The 21,118-nt window shown below is 37.0% G+C and overlaps 1 protein-coding gene across 7 annotated transcripts in view; it reads right to left on the reverse strand.

The window, feature by feature from the left end:
- Positions 1 to 1,306: 1,306 nt before the first annotated feature.
- The window catches only part of CCDC68 (coiled-coil domain containing 68), a 71,177-nt gene continuing 51,365 nt past the window's right edge, over positions 1,307 to 21,118 (reverse strand). For all 7 annotated transcript variants that reach the window (XM_039322060.1, XM_039322058.1, XM_039322057.1 and 4 more), the window contains 7 exons: positions 18,871 to 18,996; positions 15,106 to 15,234; positions 10,723 to 10,805; positions 8,662 to 8,767; positions 6,715 to 6,798; positions 5,618 to 5,694; positions 1,307 to 2,999 (listed from right to left, as the gene is read on the reverse strand). In XM_039322060.1, coding sequence (XP_039177994.1) covers positions 2,951 to 2,999; positions 5,618 to 5,694; positions 6,715 to 6,798; positions 8,662 to 8,767; positions 10,723 to 10,805; positions 15,106 to 15,234; positions 18,871 to 18,996 — 654 coding nt within the window. In that variant the 3' untranslated portion in view covers positions 1,307 to 2,950. The remainder of the gene's footprint in view (positions 3,000 to 5,617; positions 5,695 to 6,714; positions 6,799 to 8,661; positions 8,768 to 10,722; positions 10,806 to 15,105; positions 15,235 to 18,870; positions 18,997 to 21,118) is intronic.

Here is a 21,118-nt window from a genome sequence, read left to right on the forward strand (position 1 = left end):
GAGGCTGTGCTCTTGGGAGAAATGGAAGCATCAGCCTGCAAAGCAGAAAAGGACATCACAAGTATTTCTCAATGAAGTATCTGTATTTATGAAAACGTAATGCTCCATCAAGCCACTTTTGACTCCTAGTGACCTCATAGATTAAATATGACATATTTGCTGTTAAAAACTTGAAACCACTAGCTATTTTGGGATGAATTTCAACCTTTGGGATAACATTAAAGCCATTGTTTCCATTTGCTAGCTAAGATGTTCATTGTGATCTGGTCCCTTTAATACTGTGTCACTGGCCAGGCCCACCCATAATCCCAGCCCTGAAATATAATTGGAAAAATATTTTCTGATTGCCCAAGTGTAGGGATCAGGAAAGTGGAAAATAACCCGAAAATAGGCACACATTTAAAGCAGAAAAACTAATGTAGCTGCACCCTGAAGGGAATAGCGGGTGCTCTGTGGTGAGCCCTGCCTTGGAAAACATGTTTTTGAGAAAGTGAAGAGGAAACGTTAGACTGAAGCAGAAAAGAAATGTTCATTGCATTCCTGAATCATTTCCAGGAATCCAGATAATCAAATCATGGTTGCTCTCATTATGCTGACAAGGTCGCCTTCAGCTAAATTCGTAGTTTTATCCACAATATTCACTGGCTTACCTTATAGTCTTGTGGCTTAAATAATAATAATAATAAAGTTGGAAGGGACCTTGGAGGTCATCTAGTCCAACGCCCTGTTCAGGCAGGAAACCCTATACCATTTCGGACAAATGGCTGTCCAGTTTCTTCTTAAAAACTTCCAGTGTTGGCACATTCACCGCTTCTGGAGGCAGATTGTTCCACTGGTTAATTGTTCTAACTGTCAGGAAGTTTCTCCTTAGTTCTAGATTGATTCTCTCTTTGGTTAGTTTCCATCCGTTGCTTCTTGTCCTGCCTTCAGGGCTTTGGAAAATAGCTTGACTCCCTCTTCTTTGTGGCAGCCCGAGATATTGGAACACTGCTATCATATTCCCCCCTCGTCCCTCTCTTCATTAAACTAGACATACCCAATTCCAGTAACTGTTCCTTATATGTTTTAGCCTCCAATCCCCTAATCATCTCTGTTGCTCTTCTCTGTACTCTTTCTAGAGTCTCAACATCTTTTTTACACCGTGGTGACCAAAACTGGATGCAGTATTCCAAGTGTGGCCTTACTAAGGCATTGTAAAGTGGTATTAATACTTCATGTGATCTTGATTCCATCCCTCTGTTAATGCAGCCTAGCACTATGTTATCTTTTTTGGCAGCTGCAGCACACTGCTGGCTCATATTTAAATGATTATCCACTAGGACTCTGAGATCCCTCTCACAGTTACTACTATTGAGCAAGGTACCCCCAATACTATACCTGTACATTTGGTTTTTCTTGCCTAAATGTAGAACCTTACTTTTTTCACCACTGATGATTGAACATTATGTCAGTTATTTATTTTGCTACAGTGCAAAAATGATCCAGCCAGATTTAAGCATAAATCTTGCTGTAGACCAAGAAACAACCAGCCTTACTTTTCATTATCATACTGGCCACTAGAGAGACCGTCCTTGAGGTTTTTAGATGCCCTTCTTATCCTGATAACTACACTACAGATCTTTCTTGATTTCATGGCTTTTATATTGTCCATTTCCTCATTACATTTTGACAGTCTTGGCAAGCTGCTCTTGACATATAATCTAAGGATGCTATAATCGTTATAGATAAATAAATAATTTATTCATTTAATGATGGGGAAATTTGTTCTTGCTCTGACATAAAACAGGGCTTAGCCAAATGCACAATCTGTTTTTATAGCGGTATCACTGAAATATATATTCCTACATTCTTGCCTCAGGCATACTGCTAGATGAACCTGCCTAGAAAAGGCTCTATGCAGAACATTTACATTTTACTGATTCTAAATCATGACATAATGATGGCTTCAGGACTCTGTGCTTAGCTGCACTTCCCAGAGGTATTTTGCTTCCTTCAGAAACACCATTCCTAAAATTATCATTTTTCACAACAACATTATAATTAGTTTGCCAGATTCAAAATCATAGAGGGGGTTAGAAATAGTGTAAAGCAGAGGTCCCCAAACTTTTGGGCACCAGGGACTAGTTCCGTGGAGAAAGGTTTTTCCACAGACCGGAGGGTGCATGGTTTTGTGTGCTGCCTGAATCTCGTGGATAGGGCTTTGCTTGGTTATGCAGACCGGTTGCTGGCATGCCGCGGCCCGGTACTGGTCCACAGACCGGGGGTTGGGGACCCCTGCTGTAAAGAGATATCTCTGTTCAAGGTTTTGCTAAGGCTCACCTTACTTCTAATTGTCCATGACATATAATACTAAGAGCTGCAATTTGGTGTGATGAGAGATTTTTCTATTAGATTGATGCAATCTCCACATAAGTGTTTGTTCATCTTTCTCTCTCTTGCCAGGTATCCAAAATTAGGAAGAGAGAATTCTCATGAAACTAATATTAGTCAGTTGTAGTTCAGCCGTACCACATATTTGAGCTCTTCACTGTATCTTTGATCCAGCTGCCTTAGTCCTCCAGTATATTTGCCAATGTAGATTCAGATGCGTTATAGAACTTGCAGGAGGAAATTTGTCCTTATGGATTAATGAGTTCTGAAGCCAATGCATTTCCATCACTAGTATGAACAACTACAATGCTTCTAATGTGCTTGTACATGACTAAAAATGGAATCTGTCTCTCCATATGTCCCAGCTTCCTGGATGTCTGCTGTCACATCTGAATTTACTTCTTCCCTTAAAAGACTATCTTAAGATTCCATACATTAATTCAAAAGATAAAATTTGTTAGGTGATACCAAAGTTCCTTGTGCAGATAAATCCAATGGAAATGCATAGAAAAGTTATTCTGGAAAGAAATAACAATCCTTGTAATGGATCTGAGGAAGATTTAGACATCACAGGAATAGGTTACTTGCGTCGTCTGGATATCACAATGTACGGCATGTTTTCATCAATCCTAGAACAAGATGGAGAAACATTTAATTCATTAAGTACCATTTTGAAAAATCCAGTTTAGCTTGTGGAAATTAATCCTGCATTGATATTATTCAAAGAATCTGGAGGAAGGAATTATTCAGAGATCTTAAGAACTGTGTTAGATTAACAGTTGTCAAATTCAGTTGACAAATGGTCCACAGCATTTAGGATACTTGTTTTATAAATATTAACCAGGAGCCAAAAGTGACAAGATCTGTCTCTTGATTTAAGAGGTTGCAATAATTTGAATAAAGGTTGCAATAATTTGAAAATTATTTTTTTAAAGTGAAAACTGAACTAGCCTACGTGGCAAAAATTTCTTAGAAATTCTAACATGTTCTATTACTCCATATTTATATTTTTGTTAATTTTTTTTCAGCTCAGCAATAAAGTAGACCTGAAGATTAACTTGCAATAAACTGAACTCAAATTTTCAGAGTAATGTCAACTTAGCTCTAGGTATTTGGATAATGTTTTGAAACCGCATATTATTTTTAAAGTAAGTTAATAAGTAGATATTAATGGCAATAATCAGAAGAAAATGAATCAAAGTTAAAAATTATGCTCTTATTTTGTCAACTGAAAAAGAGCCATGTTTAACAAATCATTCAACAGTTAAATGTTAAAACTTTATGAGAAAGTTTTTGGTGTGCTGTAAACCCATGAGCAAAATTGTAGTCCAAAAATGGTTCCTATATGAGATTAAATTTTATATACATTTTGTTTTTCAAATAGAAATTTTAGACTTCGTTAATAAGTAGATATTAATGGCAATAATCAGAAGAAAATGAATCAAAGTTAAAAACTATGCTCTTATTTTGTCAACTGAAAAAGAGCCATGTTTAACAAATCATTCAACAGTTAAATGTTAAAACTTTATGAGAAAGTTTTTGGTGTGCTGTAAACCCATGAGCAAAATTGTAGTCCAAAAATGGTTCCTATATGAGATTAAATTTTGTATACATTTTGTTTTTCAAATAGAAATTTTAGACTTCTAAGTACTTTTCCACAAGTTCATTAATTTTACAGAAAGAATTGTGCACACTTTTCGGTTAAAGGTAGCTATTAATGTACTACATACACACAGATTTTGATAATATTTAATCAAAAGATGGCAGATTGAAAAGGGAATTCAACCTCTAGAAATTGTTTTCAAGTTATTTTGAATCAGGAAATTAAAGTAGCAAACATTTTGGAAAACTCAAACCACAAGGGGCATTTTTCAGTATCATTAGCAAAGACTATGATTTCACTGAATGCCTGATTAGCTAAAGACTGCCGAATTTGATATATCAGAATTCCCTGTAATTTGGTTCTGTGGACTAATTATTTTAATGATAGTAGTGACCAAGTGTTGGAAAGATTTTCCCCAGGATAAACTCATTTCTGTAACTATAATGTATTTTCTGTATGCTTGTAGCCCCACCGTCTGGAGAATCTTTGCATGTTGCAGAAATTTAGTCTTCTGGTTCACAGAGCAAAAATGTTGCCAGATATCTCACAGGAAAAACATTGAGCTATATATCCTGTCAACAATTCTATTGTCCACTGTCTAGTCCAGCTCATGCAATTTTTCATACACAACATGTAGCACAAGTTCAGCTGGTACATTGGCTGCTGAAACCCAACAAACCTAACCAGGTCAGATCAGGTAGCTTCATTCCTGTGCCATGCTAAGCTTGGATAGTTTTAACCTCAGTTAGAATTTACATGCTTTTATATGTTGTGGGAATCTAATTGGGTTGATTAGCTTATCATCCAATTTACTGTATGAACCAGAAGATGAGTTACATCAGTAACCAAGTTTAAGATCATAGACAAAAATGGTTGTTGCATTCCACAAGCTATTATAATTAAGATATTGAGGCCTTTGAACTATGGTGCTGGAGAAGACTCCTGCGAGTCCCTTGGACTGCAAGGCGTTCAAACCGGTCAGTCTTAGAAGAGATCAACCCCGACTGCTCTTTAGAAGGCCAGATCCTGAAGTTGAAACTCAAATACTTTGGCCACCAAATGAGAAGGAAGGACTCACTGAAGAAGAGCCTAATGCTGGGAAAGATTGAGGGCAATGGAAGAAGAGGACGTCAGAGAATGAGGTGGCTGGATGGAGTCACTGAAGCAGTAGGTGTGAGCTTAAATGGACTCCAGGAGATTGTAGAGGACAGGAAGACTTGGAGGAACATTGTCCATTGGGGTCGCGATGGGTCGGACACGACTTCACAACTAACAACAACAACAAGTTAAGACTTTATCCTTTCCCAATCTAAATCCCTTCAAATGGGGTTACAATCTCCAGAATCCCCAATCAGATAGGAATTTTGGGAGTTGCAGTCCTGATACAACTGAATTGGACCATATGGAAACAGATTTCTGCAGTTTCCCACTGTTTAAGTGGTGGCCACCAAATTGAAGCATTTCCAGGGGAAAAGTTCTCAGTCATCCTCATTATATCGCATCCCTTTAAAAACATAGACATTTCCAGGCATTTTTGGCAGGGTGGGAGAAAAGAAAGAAGTCTTCAATCACTCAAATCAAATAATTTTAGCATTTTTAAAGATGTAATTGTTAAACCACCATAAAAACAAGGAAAAGACATACCTTGTGCAAACAGCCTTGGAGATTTTTCGTTTTGATTGGTTCTTGTAGAATTCCACTTGATACCTCAGTTCATTGTTCTAGAAATGTAGAGTATATAAGTATATACATCATATAAAACTCAAATATTGACACAGATAGATGCTTAGCTTTTTTGGCCTGTGTGTCCTATAAGAGACAACAAATTGCAACTAAATAAAAAGATGGAATAAATAGAAGTGCCTCTTAAATGCCATCACAGCACACACACAATTGGGGTAGAGATAGCAATGCCTAAAATTGATCTTGCAAACTCCTAATACTGAGGACACTGCAAAAGCAAATGATTGAATCTGATTTAGATCTTACAACATTCTTATATTCTATTGGAGCAGTACAATATTAAGGCTTGCCATAATATTTAGGAAAGTTTATCAAAAATACTGTGTCCTGAAATTGATGCATCCAGGTTTTTTTGGGGGGGGAAGGGGAGGAGTGAGTCAACATAATGGGTAGAATAGATCTGAGTTTTCAAATAACAATAATACAAACAATACAAACAGAAGTGAAGTGACTGTGGTAAAAGAAAGCAGTATCAATAGTATCAATTGTAATAGGTGCCTTGGGTGCAATTCCAAAATATCTAGAGCACCACTTGATAAAATCACCATCAGCATTGACAAAATCACCATCAGTCAATTGCAAAAGGCAGCTTTACTTGGAACAATATCTATGGAAATTCTCAATCATCAGGTCATGGTTGTCTCAAAGGTCCTTTTCCAAAAGGCAACTGGGTTTTATTGGGGTTTTTTTTCCCTTGAAAATGTTTCACTTCTCATCCAAGAAGCTTCTTCAGTACCAAACTAAAGAAATTTCTTGGATGAGAAGTGAAACATTTTCAAGGAGAAAAACCAAAATGTTCAGTTGCCTTTTGGAAAAGCACCTTTAGGACTTAGAACATCTTACATCCTGCAACAACACATTTAACACCATCAAAGAACAACATCTGCCTAGCCCAGGTCCTTGGGAAGGACTTGTTAGATAAATTAAAAATGCCGAATCCAGTCTAAACATCTGGCTAATAGTGTGCCAAACCATAATAGTAAGAATAATTACTTTACCTTTTCTTGAAGTACTGCTATCTGGTCTTTTAAGTTTTCTATTCTTTCATCCTGATATTTCAGTTCATTATTCAGCCCCTCGGTCTAAAACAATGTGGAGAAATTATTTAGTAACAAAATTTCCTAGATGCAATTTCAATGCCTTGAAAATCCATGAGATTATTTCACAGCGGAAGGCCCTCTGAGTAACATTTCACATTGCCGGGATTATTAAAAAATATTTCTATCCCTTTTACTCTGTTGCATTTGTTTACATTTTGTTCTTATTGTGATATAAGAAGAAGAGCCTGTTCTCAAGTTAACACATCTGAAGATTTTTGAAGCCGGGAAAAGTTCATGTCCTTCTACCAATCAGATTTAAATATTTTACCAATGTCTGCAGAATGATGTACTATAGAATCATATCGTTTACAATCAAAGGTATTTTCCGATTTATATAGAATTATAGGCAGTCCTCAGCATACAACCTTATGGAGCCTGCCCATTACAGTTGTGATAGTAGTAAAACAGGTCCGTCTTGTGGCAGATCTGATTTTACAATGTTTTTTGTGGTGGTCATTAAATAAAACAATGGGTTCGCTTATGGCACCATTTTGCCAAAAACCAAAAGTGCTGTCATGTAACTAAGGAATGCTGGGTCTCATCTTGAGTCATGTTTGAACTTTGAACATACATGTATTAGATATTTACTTGCACTGCATTATTTATTCAACATTACTACATTATTGCTTTTATCATTAATATCTGTATGCTGCCGGCAGTGAGGCAACAAATAAACTGAATAAATAAGCATTTGCTATGTAATTGCTTTTAAATCTTATTTTTTCAAGACTAAATAAATAATAAAACAATAACTGATGTTTATGTTCCACCTTTTCTCCTCAGCTCAAGGTTTTTTATATAAATCCCTTCATATTTTTTTCCTCACAGAAAGAAGCTGTGTGAGAGAAAAATTGGTCCAAAGTCACCTGAGGATCAAAAGCTTGACCACTACAAGACATTATTCTTCTAAAAAAACCACACAGTTACACTCAAATTGGCATATATTATAATCTTTGCTAACAATTTTCACTTAGTTACTCCTTCGGATGGTTTGTGTATGTGTGTATGTGTGTGTGTATGTGTGTGTGTGTGTGTGTGTTTGAGAAAAATAAATAAACTATACAGATGTGTAGTAATTAATTTTAGTATAGTATTATTATCCATATCTCCAGAGATATAAAAAATAAAACTTTTTTACTTTAGTTTTAACATTCATAGTGTACTGCCTATTATGATTAGAGAAATAACTCTTCTCTTTGCTTCATGAGCTTTCCTGATTTTTGTCTTCAAAAATGCCCCATTTTGTCTGTTTTATACTTTTCTGTTTTTTGTTCAGTGATTAATTGGATAACTGCTTCTTTCAAACATTTATCTTAATGTTATCTCAATATGCATCTCAAGTATTTGAGACAACTATACAGTTAATGATTGTGTTAATTAATGAGAGCACAACAGCAGAACCTATTTAAAAATTAGATTACATTAATCCTATATATAAGATATATAGAATATTTATAATATACACACACTCTCTCTCACATATACACATATTATATTTCAAAATAATTTTTAAATATAAATGCACAAGACTGCAGTTCATGAACAGATCATGTTCAAATCAAAATAATAACAAAAGTCTGATTGAAGGGTTTTACTTGACTGCTGCCCAAATAAATGAAAGAATTAACGGCAAATTATGCCATGAAAATGAAGAAATGTATAACGGTTATAAACACCTCCCTTTTCAGTTCCCATTTTTTTGAGGGGGGGGGGTTCTTCTGTAAACCTGCCAATCCCCCATGTTTCTCAGTCCTTCCTTCCCACACATACATGAAGATGATTTCACTACATGGTGATCTGAACTCAGAGCTTTGCTCCTAGTATATTGAAATAAATTATTCAAACCTGGTGAATCAGATTGTGCAAATGTTGGTGCTGGGAATGGATCATACTGTCCAGGTGAGTAATCTGCTCTTGAAGAGCACACATCTCTGACTGAACTTTTACACAGCTGGAACAAATGAGAAAGAGAAATCAGCTAATGCATGCACTGGAAAAGCATAAAAGGAAGGAAAATGAAGAGTAATTGGGATAAAGCCATTGAGAAAATTTTCATAAACTTTCTTATTAACACTTTCTTATTGACCAAATGGGCAAAAATGTTCATATTAGTAGGAACTGATCAAGATCTCTTGTTCCAATGGAATTTAGATTTTGGGGTTTTGTTAACCTTTTTCTTTTCAATTTTATGAACGTGTCCTTAGAAGGTTGAAATGCTACTTAGCAATGACAAAATCAGCAAACCAAATTTGGATGATCTGATTGCAAATGGCACTCATCATGAAGACCATGGAATTATACGTTCTTCTGAAGATCTTCTCTAAGACTTCTGTTAAAAATCAATGAATAAACCATTACATGTCTTCATAACTGATTGTCAGTCCTAAAGGTGCTTTTTCAGGAGGCAACTGGACTTTCTTGTTTTTCTTTGAAAATGTTTTTCAAAGAAAAATAAGAAAGTCCAGTTGCCTCCTGAAAAAGCACCTTTGGGACAACCATGACCTGGATGACTGACAATCTCCATAGACATTTAGCTATGCGCTTTGGGATGAACACCCTTTGAATAGTGTGAGAGTATGAACGGATTTCCAGAAAACATTGCAGACTACAGGAACAGGGCAGAAAACATCCTGCAGCCAGAAGACTCCACACACATTTGCATTACTCTGGTGATGCTGACGACACAGATAAACTTCCAAAAGGCCTCAATGATTCTCTAAATGCAAATGATCAGCTGTCTGCAAGGAATATAAATCCTTCCATTCCTCACCATCCAGTTAGAGCTGAAGAAGCTTCTTGGATAAGAAGCGAAATGTCTTCAAAGAAAAACAAGAAAGTCCAATTGCCTCCTGAAAACGCACCTTTTGGATAACTATGACCTGGATGACTGAGAATCTCCATAGACAACTGGCCATTGGCCAGCCAGATTTCTTTCTTCTTCCTTTATTTCAACAATCACATCAGTCTTTTCTAGATAAGCATAGCTTCACCCCTGCTGCTCCATTTAAGTTCTTAATTGGCAATCAGTTAATATGATTGCATTATGTGCAATTATTATGTGAAGTCTCTTTTGTGCTTCTTTTGTTCTTCAAAATCCTGAACTTCTACTTCAGGGGTGTCAAACTGCCAGCCTGCGGGCCGGACACATCATGTGGAAGCCACGCCTATCCCATTGCCAGCAATGGCAAAACTCTTCCGATACATTGCGCGACATCACGTGATGTTGCGAGTTTGACATGTCTGCTCTACTTTATCTTCTAGTACCGTGTACTCTTAATAGCCTCACTTTGCAAATCAGCTCTTTTTTTAATTGGCAATTTGCTCCTCAATTTTGGTATAAAATGTGACATAATATGGATTTTGTAAACAGTATCCAGCCACCAAGCATAGATGCCATGATGAATCTACCATTACATATCTGATATTTATGCAGAAAAGTATGTGATATGGGATCCAACTACTGTAAGGGGATTCACCTGCTCTTTTGTAAAAGATGCATTGTATACAGACTACACAGTCTATGGCCTGAGATGAGATAGGAGGCATTTGAAATGAAGATGGATAAGAACTATAGATCTGCTCCTGCCATCTGTCATGTGTCATGTGCAGATTTTCCAGAGTTTCTGCCATAGGAGCAGAGTATATTTGATGCAGTCTACCCCACCTTTATTAACTGATACTATCAAACAGTATTTCCTAATTAAAATCAGATCCGGTGAGAACATGCCATTATACAGATTAATTTTTCTTTATAAATTGCAGCTCTTGTATAATTTACAGAGTGGTCTAACTTCAACTAATACAAAGATTCTCCTCTGCTTTTAAACACTCTGGGCAAGTATTTATAGACCCCTATTGATTTAGGGTTTGGGCTTTTTTTAAAAAAGTTTTGTGAAGTTCACTAACCTTCTAGTACTCTCAACATTTGACATCATCTGATGCAACTTCTTTTTTAAAAGCTCTTTCTTTTCACCCAGTCTTTTCTTTTCCTGAAAGGGAGCAAAGGAACAAGGATTGTGCCTGGTGTACATTTTTGTTTAACAATCATCATCATCATCATTTAAAGTTCATCCATTCCTCAGAATTCACCTTCAGGGATGACCACAAAACCTGGCAAACTGCAGATATGCAAAACTTCATAGCTGGAAAAAGAGAGATGAAATCATCTTGCCCTAAACATCTGCTGAGGACAGGAATCCATATTAAAATGGGGTTGACCAGAATCTACTTGAATGCTTTTAATTTAGGGCAGTTCACCCTTCCCTTAGTCTACTATGATTACAATCAAAATATAGCAGGAAGGGACCTTGGAGGGCTGTTCAAGCAGCAGACCCTATACAATTTCAGACAAGTGGTTGTCCAGTCTCTTCTTAAAAACCTCCAGTGATGAAGCACCCACAGTTTCTGAAGGCAAGCTGTTTTACTGGTTAATTGTTCTCACTGTTAGGAAGTTTCTCCTTAATTCCAGGTTGCTTCTCTCCTTTGATTAGTTTCCATCCGTTGTTTCTTGTCTTGCCTTCTGGTGTTTCGGAAAATAACTTGACCCCCTTCTTCTTTGTGGCAGCCCCTCAAATACTGGAACACTGCTATCATGTCACCCATAGTTTTTCTTTTCTCTTTGTTGTTAACTGCGAAGTTGTGTCTGACCCATCGCGACCCCATGGACAACGTTCCTCCAGGTCTTCCTGTCCTCTACCATCTTCTGGAGTCCATTTAAGTTCTCACCTACTGCTTCAGTGACTCCATCCAACCATCTCATTCTCTGTCGTCCCCTTCTTCTATTGCCCTCAATCTTTCCCAGCATTAGGCTCTTCTCCAGTGAATCCTTCCTTCTCATTAGGTGGCCAAAGTACTTGAGTTTCAACTTCAGGATCTGGCCTTCTAAAGAGCAGTCGGGGTTGATCTCTTCTAGGACTGACCGGTTTGAACGCCTTGCAGTCCAAGGGACTCGCAGGAGTCTTCTCCAGCACCATAGTTCAAAGGCCTCAATTCTTTTGCGCTCAGCCTTTCTTATGGTCCAACTTTCACAGCCATACATTGCAACTGGGAAAACCATGGCCTGGACTATACGCACTTTTGTTGGCAGGGTGATGTCTCTGCTTTTTCTTTTCTCTAGATTAGCCATATCAGTTCCTACAACTTTTCTCTAGATTTTTTCTTTTCTCTAGATTAGCCATATCAGTTCCTACAACTGTTCTTCGTATGTTTTAGTCTCCAAGCTTTTAATCGTCTTAGTTGCTCTTCTCTGCACTTTTTCCAAAGTGAACTGTTATTCTTAGGGACAATTTTCTTAACCTTCATGTTTCCTTCTGCAGCTTAAAATCATTTTAAAAATGAGTTCAATCAGTAACCAGCTGAAAAAATATTCTTGTAATCTTCTATATTCAAAGCTAAACATATCCATTTCCTCAGTCTCTCCTATGCCAGTTTTTGCCAGTTTTCTGTTCCTCCTTTCTCGTTCTTCTCTGAACCTTTTTCAGTTTGTTTGAATCTTTCTTAAAATATGATGCCTTCATTTCTCTTATTCTGTGTGGGGCATGATTCATGTAACGTGTCCAATTAGGATTGGACCTCTTGAAGTGGTATAGGATAGTCTGTGGTTGAACATGGCATTAGGAAAATGTCAACATCTTAGCAGGTTAAGTGAGCCAGGCTGTCACATTAAGCCAACCTGTTGCTTATTTGGTTTCAGCACATCCTGCAAACAGCACAACTATGTTTTGTAAAATGTTGGTTAAATGTTATTTCAAATTCCGGACTACCTTAAACAAAAAAGGAATCTTTACAAACAAATTAATGTTTTAGTATCTTGCCAGAGAGGGCAGTCCCATCTAGTAAAAGATGCCACCTAACCAGAAACTTGTCATGACTGAGAATGCTACAACTATAATTTTGATGAGTTTAGCTGTTTCAGGATCAGAGGTGAACATCTTATCATTTTATCATTTCCCATTTCCAAAGCTTCTCAGTCTAAGTCCTTTGCTGAGATTCCATTAACAGAATCTGATTCTTTTGTCTTCCAACTTAATTACAGAAGCATATGGTGACTTGGGTTTTAGGTAATACATTTACTGCAGTAACTCTGTTTGCTTCACAAGTGTCAATGCTTATTAGAGAATCCACTGAGAAAGTTTTGCAAAAGGCCTTGCTGGAGTGTTTCAATAACAGCAAAGAATAAATATTGTAGGAGTTCAAATGGTTGTCACAAATTGGCTTTCTTCTATTTCCCAGGGAAATAATACTTCACCTCAACAGTTTTCTGTTAACACCTACATTAAAAAATGGTTTCTTGCCTCCAGATCCCACACACTGTCACAAACTTTAATGTCAAATAGAGAGTGTCATGCAAAAATCTACTTATTAGTAAGGAATATGTAAATTTTTGTCATTTCTACTTCTGGCTTGAAAAGAAAAAAAGCTTCACCAGTTGAAAAGGGTTAGATTAATCATCAGTTTCATACAAAAAGCAATCACAATATTTGACCTAACATGCGCAGTACAACCAACAATAATAGGTACTTACAGGTAGTCCTTGACTTACAACCACAATTAAGTACAAAATTTCCACTGCTAAGCAAGAGAGTTTTTAAGCGAGATTTGCCCTGTTTTACAACTTTTCTTGCCACAGTTGTTAAATGAATCACTGCAGCTGTTAAGTTAGCAACACGACTTCCCTTTTGATTTTGCTTGTCAGAAGGTCGCACAAGGGGATCACCTGACCCAGGGACACTGCAACCGTCACAAATATGAGCCAATTGCCAAGCGTTTGAATGTTGATTACATGACTATGGGGATGTTGCAATAGTCGTAAGTGCAAAAAATGGTCATAAGTCACTTTTTTCAGTGTCGTTGTGACTTTGAACGTTCACTAAATGAACCATAGTAAATTGAGGAATGCCTGTGTTTCTTCATTTTAAAAAAGGCCACTAAAATTCTTAGGAAGCTGTCAGGTCCCCAAAACCTCTGTGTTTTCCCTTGCATATATATTCTACTTTTGGGGCCTGCCATTCTGCTGGGGGAAGGGGAAGCTTGGGATAACTTTTGCTTTCTACTTTCCCTCTCCTGCCTCTATCCTTGAGAAAGGAATGCATCTCCCTTATCATACAGAGAAACCAAAGCTGGAGAAGAACACTGGAAGTTTTTAAGAAGAGACTGGACAGTCATTTGTCCGAAATGGTATAGGGTTTCCTGCCTGAGCAGGGGGTTGGACTAGATGACCTCCAAGGTCCCTTCCAACATTATTATATTATGGATCATCGCACAGTCAGCCAGATGTTCAGACTGGATTTGGCATTTTGTCTACCTATCGAGTCCTTACCCAGGACCTGGGATAGGCAGATGTGGATATTTGATGGTATTACAGTATTATTATTATTATTATTATTATTATTATTATTATTATTATTATTATTATTATTAAGACCTTGAGATGTGCGCCAACTGTGCCAGTCACCCGCCCATCATACCATCCATGGATTGGCTGAATTTCAAATGGACATTATGATTTGGTGGGAGGAGAAATATTGCTTGCTTAACTATACCGTTTGCACAGGATTTTCCCCAGATCTCGCCTTGACTTCCCTACTATCACTGACCCTTAATAAAAGTATCCTTTAGAGACAATGCCTGTTTCAAGAGTTCTGCTTTCTTGGGTGGTTAGCTGAAGTGGGTCCTTACAGGAGCTTTGGCAGTCATTTGTAGATGGCAGAACAGTTGCCATGAATGTACATGACCTGACCACTTTCTACAGGGGGATGATTGAGAGCATCCAGTCATTCAGTATCACAGTCTGGTTTGGAAGCATCATTGCTTCAGACAGGAAGGCGGAGCAGAGAATGGTGAGAATGGCCAATGGATCATTGGCAGCTCCCTCCCTCCCATCCAGGACATAACACAGAAGCGTTGCTTGAGCAGGGTCTATAAGATTATCTGGGACACTACACATCCTCTTCATGACCTGTTTTCCTTGTTACCGGAGGGAGCTCCGTTGGTATCCGTAGCAGAACATCCAGATTCAGCCATAGTTTCATTCCATACAGCATTAACCTTGTGAACTCTCAAGCTTCCTCCTTCCGTTATATATTCAAGATGGACAGTATTTAATATTTATTTGCTATGTATATGTAGGGGTGTGGATCTATATATATGTTGTACATAGTATGTTTAGGTGTGTGTCATGTATGTGTTTCACTTTGAGAGCGGGCAATTAAATTTCATTTTTGATGTGTGTCGTTGTGCCCACAGTAAAAAAATGACAATAAAGGTTATCTTATCTTATTTCAGTCTCACCTCTTCCATCCTTTGTACTCGTTTTTCCAGTTCTTCAATCTGGCCATATTTCTCATTCAGCTGCACACTCAGCTGGCCGAGGCTGTCAGTGCTTTGCTTTAAGATCTGCTCCTGTTCAAGTTTGCGGGTCTGCAATTAGAAAGCAAAAGCCGGGCTCTGAAGACTGTAGAAACAGATTATACCATGCTATTAGCTCAAGGCAAGGGACACAAACTGGTTTTTGTTTGGAATCAGTAGCACCTGCACTCTGAATACAGCCATAGGCTAGTTCTATTTTCGGAAAACCCTACAATGGCCTGTTCCCCATAGTTCCCCTGATATCATAGAGTTGTTTGGAGTTCTCAGTTTCTCTTTGGTGATTCCTACTTGGAGTCCCACAACTGCTAAAAACTAAGGGTGGAACTGACTACTATTCTGAGGTAAGAAATACACAAAACTGCAGTGTTAACACTAAACTTGATTTAAAAAAATGTCTATCCTCTATGATGGCCTATCATCTTCTTAAAAACCACTTTAACTATGGCACTCACACAGTCCACAACTGGAAGACAGCAAAATTGTAGAGTTGAGCTTTTGATGGTGATGGTAACAATAATGTCACCCTTAGCACAGGGAGCAAAACTCAGGAAAATTACTATGGGATTTTTTTTATGTAAGATATTCTTCCTGAGGTAGTCCTCAGATATTAAACATTCAGAAAGGCTATCTCTGAACTGAAATGTAAAGTCCATTTTTACACTTCTAGACATTTCTGCTATTTTGGCAGCTGTTTGTTCTCCAAGCTTGCTGTTTAGCTCCCAGATGCTTTGTTACCAAATCTAGGTAATGTTTCCAGCAGGATTTAGGGTGAAGTGTCTTGTTCGATTTCTTCTCTGCTTATATAGATCCTTATATAGGTGGTGTTGCGGTCAGTTGATCATGTTGTTTACAAGGCATGAAATTAAACTGGTGAGGAGGTAAATTTCGCACACTGCAAACAGTCATGTGACCAGCTGACCACAACACCACCCAGGACTTATATAAGCAGAGAAGAAACTGAACAAGACACTTTACCCTAAACGCCACTGAAGATGTTACCTAGTTTGGTAATGAGATGTCTGGGAGTTGAACAGCAAGCTCGGAGAACAAGCCACTGCCAAAATCAACAACCTGAACTATGAATATTGTCTACAATTTCTGCTCATTCCCACTTCAGAATCAACTATATCAAATCGTCTTTTAAAAATAAAAATGATGAAAAGCAAGGGCTTAATCTAGTTTTGAAACACTCCCCACTCACTGCTTCCAAGGACTGTATATTATGGACCTGGGATCTGTATTATTATGGTTGATCGCACAGTCAGCCAGACGTTTAGACTGGATTTGGTATTTTTATCCATTTCTCAAGTCTTTCCCAAGGACCTGAGATAGACAGATTTTGTGTATTGTGTGTTGTTCATTGTGTTCCCAGTAAAGCTGCTTTTGTAATTGACTTGAGTTTGTCATTGCCAATGGTGTTCAAGTAGTTACTCCAGATGTTTTGGGATTGCACGGAAGGCACCTATTGGTATTATTTTTGCTTTCTTTTGCCACAGTAATTCTACTTCTATTTGCAGGTCTTTGTATTTTGTGATTTTCTCCAGTTCTTTCTCTGTTCTGCTGTCTCTAGGAACTACCATGTCCACCATTAACAATTTTTAAGTATTCTTATTCTTATTATATCATGGAAGGAGAGACGTGAGATTTTTGCCTCAATGTACAACATTTTAAAAAATACAGCCAAATATTGTGCACAATGGGTTAGGATTAGGGAATCTAATTGCAACATGGAATCTAATTTTTTTAGTTCTCCAAATAATTCATCTTTTGACAAGTAGTCCATGCTAATTTCATAAAGCGACACTGTGTTTCAAAAACTCTGGTCACTGGTATGTGTTATTTTTGTATTAAAATTGACTCACTAGTCAGAAAATATTGCATTAAATGAAGAGGCTCACATTTCCAAGCAGGTTACAGTATTTTAGTAATTTACATGATCTTCCAGGGAGAGGTGGCTGTGTTGAGTAAAACTGTGCCTGAAGTTTGCAACTTTGAAAAAAGTCTAGCCATGGAATTTAGTGGCAAAGAACTTACCTAAACCTAGGTACTTTGAATATTAAAGGTCCTTTGAGCTTGGTTGCTTTCTTGCAGACATTTCATTATCCAAACGTTATCATCATTAGTGCTGATGATGTTACCTAGTTTGAGTAATGAAACATCTGCAAGGAAACAACAACAGAAAGCATCAAGGATCCCTCATTTCAGCCCTGAACTACAAATATTCTCCTTTATTGGTACTTTGAATATTACTATATGAAGAATTTCCTCATTTTCCACAATTGTGGAAAAGAACAAATGTTTAAGGTTTGTTTTAAATGATAGCCTCCAACATTATTGATTCCACTTCTATGAGATTTGTTTGTGACTTTCACCTCTCAGTCAGGAGCTCAAAACAATATTCACAACATTAGCTTCTATTTTTCCCTGCAGCAATGACCTTGTTCCATGAGACCAAATATGAGATTGCTTGTCATGTGATGAAGAGAATTACTGGAAGAAGAGCTTTGTATGCTGTAGCCCAGAGCACAGGAAGAGAAGGTGGATAACAACTTTGCTAGGATGAATGGACCAGTTTATTTCTTATTCAGATATAGTTTCTCACATTTTAAAATCAAAATATGTTCAATTCATATTAAAATATGAGGGCAATTTGGAAATAAATCTCTGTTTGGTTATCAATGACAGACACTCACAGACACAGAACTTTTATTATACACATTAGAAAACTACAACTCTTGGGTGCATCTAGAGGGGTGCGGGTGAGCATTTTCATGAACCAACACCACACCGGAAGTGGTGCCATAGAAAATCCCACCAAATGTGAAGATGCCAAAGGAGCACTGCTAGTGAAGTTCGTGGAGCATAGTTCGACCATCAATTAAGAAGTCTAGTGTGAAATGTTACAAAAACTCAGACGAGCCATCCATAGCAAGTGTCGGGGCATGCTGACTTTCAGTGTGGTGTTGGTTCATGATAATGCTTGCCCGCACACCGCTAGACGCATCCAAGAACTTTTGAAGCAGTTCCATTGGGATGTTTTTGATCACTCCTCCCTATAGCCCAGATTTGGCGCTGAGCAACTACTATTAAGGAATTTCAAACCTTGTAAGACATTATGACAAGTGCCTCAATATGAATGGTGGTTATGTCGAAAAGTAATGTAATGTTGCAGTTTTCTAATGTGTATAATAAAAGTTCTGTATCGGCGAGTGTCTCTTATTGATAACCAAACGGAGGTTTATTTCCGAATTGCCCTCGTATATATATATATATATAGTTTCTCTGTCCCAATGTATGAATTGCTGTGTCTTTAAAACAATTAATACTTTCAGAGGAGCTCAGATCAATATGTGGACTAGTCTGCTTGTTTTGAAGTTTGGATCAAACAGTGTTGTAGAATATCCCTAAGCTTGTCTCTAATCCTCAATCATCTTTTTAAAATATCTCAAAGATTTTCTGGAGAACTATGCTTTGCGTAATACTCCAGGCAACTGCCTAGCTTAGTACTTGCAGTTTTCTTGGCATGATTTCAGAAGTGGTTTGTCCTTGTCTTCTTCCTACAACTCAGATACCCTCGTTCCTATGGCAGATGGCCTCATTCCAAGGCAGAACTAGAACTTACAATATCCTAGTTTCTACCCTGTTACCTTAAGCACAGCCCCAAACTGGGTCTCTTACATTTCATACCTTTATTGTATTTATGACTCCTTCTTGTCTTTTCTTCAGATCTTCAGAGTGCTTCGCATAATTCTCCTGGAGCTTTTGGGAGCCATGCTTCACACACTCAGCACCTGCTGCCCTTAAAGCTTCAAGCTGGAAAGGACACAATGGAAACAGACAGATTGTTTAAATCATTTGAGGAGAGACAACTGTTTTTCTTTTTCAAAAAAAGAATCACATGCCATATAACAGCATCACATGCCATGTAAATAAGTTCTCAGTATGAACTGTTACATCGTAATTTGAAAGATTATGATTAGACATATTGAGAAGAGAGGCAAGACCTATCTTAATCCAGCATTTAATAATGATAGCTTTATTATGGTCCAAAACCAGTACAAAATGTATAGTGCTTGTTAGTTACTTATATTGTTAGTCATTGCATTTATTCTCCTGCAAATTAAGTTTTAACGTGTTTTATGTTTAATGGTTTTCATTTTAATTTTCTATTTATAACTATGTATTGCATTTTGTTTTTAACTGTGTAAGCCACCCAGAATCATGTATGAAAATTCAATAAATAAAATAGGTTGAAACAATGCAAGTGATTTTCAGAAATACAAGCTGTAACAGTTTAATACATGGTAAGCTTCTTTTTTATATAGTAATTATATTAAATATAATTACATCAATAAAAACTAATACAAACTTAAAATAGAATTAAAAAAGAGTAAATGTGTGGAAAAGACAAAAAGGGAAAATTAGAAAAAAGACATTAAGAAAATAAAATAAGGAAAGTAAGCAAAGAAAAAAAATAAGAACTGACCACGCCTTCATCATGAGTATAAACAATTTAGTAACTTATCACCTCTTTAAAAAACACAGTCTTTTTTCCAACATCCCATCTCTTATCTATAAACAAATCCATAAAGCCTCATCATTTCAGCCTGTCAGCAGAAATTCATTAAGAGTTGCAGAGATATACTGTATGGATCTTAACCTTGATAAAAACCAACAACTTTATATTCCTTTCTTTTACTTCTAATAATCTTAATCTTTAACCCTTTTAAATAATGTCATAGATTTTGATTTATTTTCATTTCTTGTTTGTCCTTTCTCACAAAGTTCTTCAAAACTTTAACAAGCCTCTTTTGTAAATCCAATGTAGGAAAATTATGCAGGTCACTCTCTTGGTTTGTTGTTTGTGTATCCCTTTTAATTATTAAGGTATCAGCCAGTTTCATTTGTATGTCCAGTGTTACAGTCTTGTAAAAATCCACTATCAACTCAGTCATGGATCATGTCAGTAGAACTTGCTCCTCTTCCATAACATAACTTTTAGATACAGCCTCTCTACAGAGGCAGAAACTTTTAAAATTCTGGGTCCTGTGTTCAAAAATATCCTTTAATAAATGTAATGTTAAAATATTTTGCTTCACTCTGTAATTGAAAGTCAAGTAAGCGTTCTCCTTTAATTGTAATTTTTGATTCTTTGTAGTTCCCCTTAGTTTTAAAAATCTTTATTTAAAAGAAACAAAGCAAAAACATTTTTCATCAGGAAGTGTTCTTTATCATTAATTCAAAAATCTTATTTCATATTCATCTGAACTCTTAGGCCACTTGTAACTTTCTAAAATCAAAATTTTAATCACTCTTTTGTTGTCAATTCCCAAAAATTGTGGTCTTTTAAATTTGTAGTTAAAACCTCTTGAAGGAAGTTCACTTCATGCTGTAAAACTCCAAAGGTTAATCCAAAGGTCCCTAATAGCTGAAAAGCTGTTAATACCAATCTCCAAAATTGATTAAAATAAAACAAAGTAAGTGAACTCAGTGTCCTTTCAAGGGTGCCAACTGTGGATTGACCAAGATGGCAATTCCCTTGTCTCTCATAGCTCTAAGCCTCCCAGAGATTGTTATCTTGCAGTTTCCTGATGCAGAATAACTGCCTGGAGCACGTGTGGGCAATCTCAAGTCCTTTCCTTGTCTGGAGAGCAATTACTGAAGAGCCTGTCTACTCACCAGTTCGTCATTCCTCCATGATCATTGGTTCTACTTTTCGGTATATTTTTATTAACAGATCTAGATAAGATGCAGCCTTATGGCTAAGGCACAAAATGTAGCAATTAAAAAGGGTGGTGGTGGTTTCAAGACATCAATCATTTAAAAAAACTTCTAGATACCATTGATCAAGGTGGTCAGGGAGTATTTTCATTTGTGTGTTTGTTGTGTTGTACATGTGTATCTTCAAGTCATTCTTGGTTCCTGGCTACTACTT

The sequence above is a fragment of the Crotalus tigris genome, unplaced genomic scaffold, assembly GCF_016545835.1.
Source record: "Crotalus tigris isolate CLP2741 ecotype Arizona unplaced genomic scaffold, ASM1654583v1 scf7180000023830.6690815, whole genome shotgun sequence".
NCBI lineage: Eukaryota > Metazoa > Chordata > Lepidosauria > Squamata > Viperidae > Crotalus > Crotalus tigris.